Source organism: Pipistrellus hanaki (genome assembly GCF_964339955.1).
Source record: "Pipistrellus hanaki genome assembly, chromosome: 3".
Lineage (NCBI taxonomy): Eukaryota > Metazoa > Chordata > Mammalia > Chiroptera > Vespertilionidae > Pipistrellus > Pipistrellus hanaki.
The window spans coordinates 141,873,270-141,881,870 of NC_140505.1; the positions used below are offsets into that span (position 1 = coordinate 141,873,270).

Consider the following 8,601-nt stretch of genomic DNA (forward strand, 5'->3'; position numbering starts at 1 on the left):
GAAGTTATAGGCATGAAGAATTTCTGCTAACTACCCAAGCTCATAAATGCCTCCAAATGGCTTTTTTTCATTTTTATGGGGCCAATCCTGAGATCATTTTTATGGGGCCAATTCTGAGATCCCCACACACATAAAAGGGGTGAGAGGAATCCACTAGCTTCAGAGGGACTCCTAGCTCCAGCTCACCCCACACTCTGCAGTTGCTGCTTTGCTCTCATCCAAGAAGCCATCATGTCCTGCCACTCCTACCAAGTCAACTCTGGTCGCCGTATGGGCAACTTCAGCTCTTGTTCAGCAATGGCCCCGCAGAACCTGAACAGGTTCCGAGCCAGCTCCTTCTCCTGCAGGAGTGGGTCCAGCTTCCGAGGCCTTGGCAGTTTTGGTAGTCGGAGCGTCATCACCTATGGATCATGCTCACCCCGGAGAGCAGCTGTAGGCTCTCGTCCCAGCCCCTGTGGAGTTGGCTTTGGTGTTGGTGGTGGATGTGGTGCTGGTCTAGGGTTTGGAGCCAGCTGTGGCCTTGGCTATGGCTTTGGTGGCTTTGGCTACAGAGTTGGAGGAATTGGAGTCCCAGCAGCCCCATCTATCACAGCAGTGACTGTTAACCAGAGCCTGTTGACCCCTCTCAACCTGGAGATTGACCCCAATGCTCAGAGGGTGAAGCGAGATGAGAAGGAGCAAATCAAGACCCTCAACAACAAATTTGCTTCCTTCATCGACAAGGTACAGTTCAACCCCTGGGTCTGGGATGATTAAAGCTAAAATGCATCGGATGTTCTTTTCCTTAAGAAGAAATAGCCCAAGCCTAGGGCATTGGCCTTGACCCTAAACTCCTTTAGGTGTCAACCAAAGGCATTGCAGTATGATTTCTGGATCACTCTGCTGTAGAGCAAGGATGGGCCTGAGGAGCGCTGCATGGTGGGCTAGCCTGACACAGAGGTTGCATCTTTTGGAGGAAAGAGGAATCTCCAGCCAAGTCTGAAGGCATCTGGACAAACTAAGACCTACTACCTAGTCATTTAGAACTATCTCCCAGATTGGTTGGAAACAGTAGACTTTGGCCAGGTGTTGCCTAATATAGATTTAACAGGTTTTATCTTTGAGTCCCTCATGCTCTCTTTGAAGTTTTCACAGTTCCTGAGGCTGGGTGGCCACATCTGACCAGGCTTAGGAAATTGGATAATAGAGTTGAGTAATTTTTGTAAAAAACAAAAAAATTTCATACCTCCACATAGGGTATCCAGATTCAGCCCAGTTGCCCAGATTGAGGGAAATAGTGGGGAATCACCACAGGTAGTCCTGGTCTTCAGGCTGGTGAGAGGAACAATGATGTGGAACTGACATCCCACAAACCATGTCTCCATGGAGTGGGAATGCTCTGATTGCATTTGAGATTGGAAACTCACAGTTTTTTCACTTTCCTTATCTGAAATGAGGGGTTGGAACAAATGATCCCTAGGTTTTCCTCCAGCTCTATAAGTCTCAGCTGATGGACTATCTGGGATGATGGGTATGACCTCTGACTTGAGAATTCCCACCTCCTAATGACATATCTTACCCCTCACTTCCTGCTTCTCACTTCCTGCCAGAATGGCTGGCATCAGTTTTTAGGCACAGACAAACCCAAGCTCAGGCAGAATCAATCTTTCTAACTTCCCAGTGAACTGGTTTACACCTTTTTCATAGAACAGAAGGAAGTAATGGTCCTGGGGTTCTTTGGTTCAAAAGCCTCTGTTTGTAGCTGAGCCTGGCTGAGCACAAAGAAGGGGTCACAGGCCTACTCTTCCATATTCTACTGAATTAGAGGAGGAATGAATGTCAACAGAGGAGAAAACAATGTCACCACTGTTGAGAGTCATTTCTGACCATCTGAAGAACTGATGGGCATGTAACTTACTGTGTCAAGTACTTCAATTGCCCTTTCTCTGCCCTGTGGGTTTAGGTGCGGTTCTTGGAACAGCAGAATAAACTTCTAGAGACCAAGTGGAACTTCCTCCAAGAGCAAAAGTGTACCAGGAGCAACCTGGAGCCCCTTTTTGAGTGCTACATCACCAACCTACAGAGGCAGCTGGATGCAGCCAGCAGCGACCGGGCCCGTCTGGAGGCTGAGAGGAACAACATGCAGGATGTCCTTGAAGGTTTCAAGAAGAAGTGAGTGGCATCTGGACCACACTGACCAAGGACAGACATGGGCAGGTCCTAATGCAGCAGCCAAGCTCAGAGGAGAGCAGCTGGAAGGATCAGGGTTGAATGCCGGTTTCAATACCCAGTCTGTAGACAGATGTGGGGGCAGTGATATATAAGGGAGCAGGAGAAGGCCCTCCATAGGTCCTAAAGAAAAAGGAGGCTTGAAATTGGGCATGTCTTTTTCCTAATCTTCACTGTGGAAATGGGTGAGTTAGTCCCAGAAAAAAAGAGCCCTCTGGTTGTAAGAACAGTGCCCATGTTCAGCAACAAGTTGGGTCCTACTTCCTCTCTGGCCATATACAATGACTCTAAATCTTTTCTAGCAGAGAAGCAAAGAAATGGACCAGGTTTTCAGGCCCCACATCCTATTTGAGAAAGTTAAAGGGATTTGGAGAAAATGGGGGCTACTGGTTCATGTAAGATCTTAAAGAAAGGACAGAGTGGCTGAGTACATGTAGGGGACAATAAGAAATTGTACTCCTGATAGAGCAGAGCGGTCTTAAGAGGCTCACTGGGAAATTGGAAGTCATTGGCTCTCAGTTCAGAATGAGAACTCACTCTCCAAATTCTAATCACCCAGGTACGAAGAAGAGGTAGAACTCCGAGCCAACATTGAGAATGAGTTTGTGACTCTGAAGAAGGTAAGGGAAAGCAACAGGTCCAGATAAACTTCTCCTCCAGACAGGCAAATGTCCTTGAGATCCCTCAGGAAACTCCCCAGGCATCTTTGTGGTGTCTCAGACCACTCACACAGAGGGAACCCTTAATGTCACATAAGGTCCCTTCAAAGTTCTAATTTGGTCTCAGATTACTTAAGATCAGTTAGATTATTTATTTTTTAATCCATTGATATTTAAACAAAGTGGAAGGAAGAAAAGAGGGAGGGAGGGAAAAGGGGAGGGAAAGAGAGTGAGAGTGAGAAAGAAAGAGAAACATTGATGTGAGAGAGACACAATCGGCTGCCTCCTGCCCTCATCCCAACCAGGGCCAGAGGACAACTGAGGTACACACCTTTGACCGGGAATTGAACCCATAACCCTTAGGTCTGTGGGCTGACACTCTAATCATTGAGCAACCAGCCAGGGCAGGTTAAATTGTTTAGATGTCCTTTTATTATTCAGATGCGTTGGATTATCCAGATTATTCTTGCCTCTAAATAAGCATCAGGAGAGGTTCAGCAGCCCCAGGGGAGTATTGCTGTAGCAGGAGAAGAGTCACAGTCACTGAGCTGCAGTTCCGCCCAGTGACTTTACCACCCGTTCCATAGCCTGGCCTGACCCTGTGGGACTGGTCTGATCTTCCCACTCATCCCCAGACTGCGCCAAGGTGAGGGGGTTAAACAGTACAAAGTAATGTGCATCTTATCCTTCTCTCTTTTATGCAGGATGTGGATTCAAATTTCTTAAATAAATCTAATCTAGAGGCCAATGTGGAAACCTTAGCTCAGGAAATTGACTTCCTGAAAACCCTCTACATGGAGGTAAGGGCTCATCCCCTCTCAGCCATATGAGATCAGTGCTTAGCCTGGACTCCCTGGCAACTTCCCCTGAACTGGCACATTTTCAAACATTTGGTGTCATACATCTTTCCTCCCACTCAAATCTATATCCTCTATATGTCAATGCATCTACCAGTGGAGAAGGTTAGGATTCTCAGCAGCCTGACTCAGATCTATGAATAAACTTCTTGGATCTATGGTACAACCCCTTCTTGACCAATCCAGATTAGGGTCTAGGAAAATCACTTTCAATCTATTGATCAGAAGACTCTTGAAAACTGATTTGCTAGGAGAGGTTAAAAAAAAAAATGTGTTTGACCTAATTAGCCAAATGAACTAGCTCTCTTTTGCTTCATAAATGGTCTGTTTGGTCTGATACAGACCCAGTCAGAGCTGAATGTCTGGCTCTGAGTGAAAATGCTAAAGAAAATTCCTTCTGGAATCCTCACCTCACAGGCCAGTTCCATGTCCCCTGGTTCTGTTAAGGACTTGGGGTGTAAAATTCCTAGACCATCATGCTCTAAAATATTGTCAGCTCTCAATTATCCATGAGTGGCACAGCCACTTTGAGGATAATCCAAAGAAAAGTGTATCCCTAATATAGCTCTCACTCCTCTTCACCTAAAACCTAGACCCCCATGGTTTTAATATTCACCTAATCAAAAGTTAGGATGGTAAAGGGATGTCTCTGAGTACATTACAAGAGTTTAAAGTCAAACAGAAGTGGTTCTTGGCCATGCCTTTTCTTCACTTTTGGTTTGGATGGCCTGCCCCATTGCTTTGCTCTGAACGAGCAATGCTCTCTGCTCCTGACACCACATCCTGGGGACCCTGTGGCAGCATCCTGGCCACTGATGAGACTCTGAGTCCCTCTCTCTTACTGATCCTCCAACACAGGAAATCCAGCTGCTGCAATCACACATCTCAGAGACCTCAGTCATCGTGAAGATGGACAACAGCCGGGACCTGGACTTGGATGGAATCATCAGTGAAATCAAGGCCCAATATGAAGAGGTTGCCAGGCGCAGTCGGGCTGATGCTGAGGCCTGGTACCAGACCAAGGTGGGCAAAGGCAAACTGGGAAGGGGTGTAGGTAGCCTTAGGGTGAGACTCATGTACAACGAAGTGGGCCCCATGGAAGTGTGAGGCCCCCAATTCAGTTGAAGCTGTGGTCTTGATCCAACCTTTCAGCCCTCAGAACATCTCCCTCTCCCCCCTCCACCCCACAGTATGAGGAGATGCGGGTGACAGCTGGCCAACACTGTGACAACCTACGCAACACACGGGATGAGATCAACGAGCTGACCCGCAGGATCCAGAGGCTGAAGACAGAGATCGAGCACGCCAAGGCTCAGGTGAGCAAAGGAAAATAGAGAAATCCCCAGAGGAAGGAGAAGCAGGGCTCTGAATTTGGGGAGCCCCAAGTCTGATGACATAGGGGAGACCATCAGGACCCAGAAATGGAGGAATGGAGGGATTAGTCCAAAAAGACTTCCTGGGAGAGGAAAATGTGGAAGGAAAGGAGGTTCTCCCATTTAGGAGAAAAGGCCTTGGGTCAACTTGAAGGAGCAGGTGGAGGGGAAAGAATAGTTTTACACTCTGGACCCCATGGCTCTTGGAGCAGCAGATATCAGGAGGTGCAAAGTCAGTGGATTATAAACTGAAGAAAAGCAATGCTTCGCCTCTGGTGACATCAAACTGCAGGTTCACAGTCCCTAGGAAAGCAGCCACATGGGCTCCATCCCTGACTTTGCACCAGGCTGTGTCCCCACTAACAAAGGGGCAGTGTTCCAGCCCCACCTGGGGATCCCCTAGTCTCTGCCAAAAACCCACCATCCAACTGCCCTCCCTGCAGAGGGCCAAGCTGGAGGCCGCAGTGGCTGAGGCAGAGCAGCGGGGTGAGGCAGCCCTCAAGGATGCCAAATGCAAGCTGGCAGATCTGGAGGGCGCCCTGCAGCAGGCCAAGCAGGACATGGCCAGGCAGCTGCGCGAGTACCAGGAGCTGATGAACGCCAAGCTGGGCCTGGACATTGAGATCGCCACCTACAGGCGCCTGCTGGAGGGCGAGGAGATCCGGTGAGTGCTCTCAGTGCACCAAGAGGGAATGAGGTCAAACTTGGACATCTGGACTAAGTAGCGGGGGAGAGGAGGGCAGCGACCAGGTGATGAACTGCTGAAATATCAACCTCTAGGAGTAAGACAGCCTTCTCTGCAAATATTAGTTGGGTTGACCCTGGCGAGGGATTAGAAGGTGACTCTAAGTCTATGCCTCCTAAATGCAAGGGCTGCATCAGAGAAGGAGTTTTGCTTGATGTGGCTAGCTCATTTAAAAGATTTGGTTAGCTTATTAAATCATCTTGGGGTACGGTCTAGGAACATGTCATTTTTCGAAGCTCTCCAGATGCCTGTACAGCTGGGTATGAACTACTGGTCTACTGGTCTACTCAGCCAAGAAAGCCCTTCTGTGAGCAAGCGGGTTTTCAGAGAACAATGCTACTTGTTAACTGACTTGTTTCTTTCTCTCTCCAGGATCTGCGAAGGTGTTGGACCAGTAAACATATGTAAGAAACTCAAGTCTTTTCCTCTACACATTTTTCTCCTGGTGCCCTTCAAATTTCCTTTAAACTCAGGCCCACATTGGGGTCAGGAGCCCAAGGCTAGGCTGGCCAGGACAGTCAGGGTAGAGGGACCATCTGGCCCCTGGACTAGAGCATCCCCTTAGCAGAGGTCTGACCTCTCCCCTGAGCCTGCCCTCCCCAGAGTATGCAATCACCAAGGTTTGCAGAGCCTGGGTAGGAGAGGGTTCCAGAAGAACGGCAGCCCTTTCATTTTTAGTGGCCTTGTCCTGTAGGGACAAAAGCCAGGGGAGGAACGAAAGGCATCTGCCAGGGAGTTCCCTACACCCCTGATGGCAGGGGATGGGACAAAGCTGAATGGAAGTCCCCATGCTGCTGCTGCAGACAAAGTATTGCATGCAGGGCACCATGATTGGCACTGCAGGGTGGAGGCACAAAGAAGGTGAGCCCCAGCCCCTGCCTCTAGATTTATAATCTTCTTGAGAAGATGAGTCTTATCCACTGTCAGCCTACCCCTCAAAGCAGCCCTGGGTGGAGGAATAGGCACTGGCAACCCCCTTTCACTCACTCAGACGAAATATGTGGTTTGCCAGAAGTCACATAGTCGGTGGCACAACCAGAACTCAAAGCCAGATCTCTGACTCCAAAAGCAATAATATCCACAGATATGGTGTTGAACTGAGTGCAACCTGGGTGGGTTAGAGTGGCAAGTGCTTGGATGACCGTGCCCACCGAGGCAGGTGGGCAACCAGGATGGCTTTCTGCAGGAGTCAGGCTTGAGCAGAGGTCAGAGCAGAACTGACAAGGGACTCTTATTAGAGAGGCCATGTGGGAACCAGTGAAGGGCAGAGAGTAAGTGGAAGACAGAAGCCAGGTGGTCTATAAAGGCTACTGCTCCCACTGTCTAGATAATGCAGCTCACTATCCTCTCAGCAAAACCAGCGTAACTGATCAAAATGAGAACCAACCTAAGGCTCTACGCAAGCATCTGGGTATTGGCTGAATCCTTCCATTTACTCTGAATGTTTGACTATCAGAGTCACAGCCTTTGAGTCACCAGACAAGAGAAGGAAAAGTGAATATTGACTGTGTAGACAATAGGAACCACCTCCACCCAGGGCGCTGGCCTCCCACCCCACAGAGGGAGCAGGAAGGACATGCAGCCTCACTGATGATCTCTCCCTCCTACAGCCGTGAGCAGCTCCCGCGGTGGCCTGGTGTGTGGGCCTGAGCCCCTGGTCTCCAGCTCAACCCTCTCCCGCAGCAGAGTCACCTTCTCTGGCAGCAGCACCCGTTCTGGTGGCGTCTGTGGCTCCAGCCTGGGTGGGGCCCAGGTCGTCATGGGCAGTGGGGACCTGCTCAGCACAGGCTCCCGGGGAGGCTCGATGCTGATGAGAGAGTCTTGCAACCCCTGTGCCCCCAGCATCCCCTGCCCGCTGCCCACTGAGGGCGGCTTCAGCAGCTGCAGTGGGGGCCGCAGCAGCCGAGGTTCCAGTGTCCGCTTCGTGTCTACCACCACCTCCCGCCGGACCAAGTACTGAGAGCCTATGACCGGCCAGCCACTGCCCTAGGAAGAATCATCTCAGTGTCCCCTGCTTCTGTCCCCAAGGTGCCTGGGTTCTGGGCTGGAAGGGCTTCCCCTCCTACCAAGAAAGGGACACAGCTCTGCCTGGCTATGTCCTCTGGGGGATACTCTTCTCTGCCTAGATGCTCCAACAGCAACCCCATCCAGATGGGTTTCTCCATGGCTCCCAATGTCCTTCCCTTGGATCACTCCTCACCATCCAGCTGAACAGTTTCAAGAAATGCAGATTCGATACAATTACAAAAAATCTGTGCCTGGGGAGAATAGGCACAGTCCAAAGCCAAAATGAATGTCTTTGGGCACCATGGCCATCCCAGCTTTGGACTAGTTTGGAGAATGGAGAGTTGGCTGTCCATTCTGCAGCTGGGCCACCATCCCTTGCCTCCTTCCTCTTCCTTTCCCCGGCAAAAGAAGGGGTTTTCCTAGTTTCCTGACTCAGATGGATCCACAGTCCTTGATGGCCCAGGGGACCCCTCAGTACCCTGAGATGGTTTTTCTTCCAGGGACATAAGTCCTGGCTGCTTCTTTTCCTGGGTTGTTGCTTTACCTCTGCAGCAATTGAGCTCATGAGGTGGGTGAGCTCTGCTACACCCCACACAACTGCTGGTGTGAGGGAGGCCCAGCCCTGTCCGCTGCAGCAGAGTTTATTCTGTGAGCTCCGGGAGGCCTGGGGTGGGTTGGGGCACCTGTTTGTACTGCTCTTTGTATTCCTGGGTTTTCAATAAACTTGCCAAGCTAACATCACTAGGACTCTG

At 50.0% G+C, this 8,601-nt stretch overlaps 1 protein-coding gene across 1 annotated transcript; it reads left to right on the forward strand.

Moving 5' to 3' along the window:
* Positions 1-231: 231 nt before the first annotated feature.
* KRT84 (keratin 84) lies at positions 232-7,802 on the forward strand (the record flags this gene model as incomplete). The annotated part of the gene is made up of 9 exons (XM_084877445.1): positions 232-723; positions 1,943-2,151; positions 2,768-2,828; positions 3,572-3,667; positions 4,583-4,747; positions 4,915-5,040; positions 5,541-5,761; positions 6,215-6,246; positions 7,453-7,802. The coding sequence occupies 9 exons, from the start codon at positions 232-234 to the stop codon at positions 7,800-7,802; spliced, it is 1,752 nt and encodes a 583-aa protein (XP_084733571.1).
* Positions 7,803-8,601: the final 799 nt, after the last annotated feature.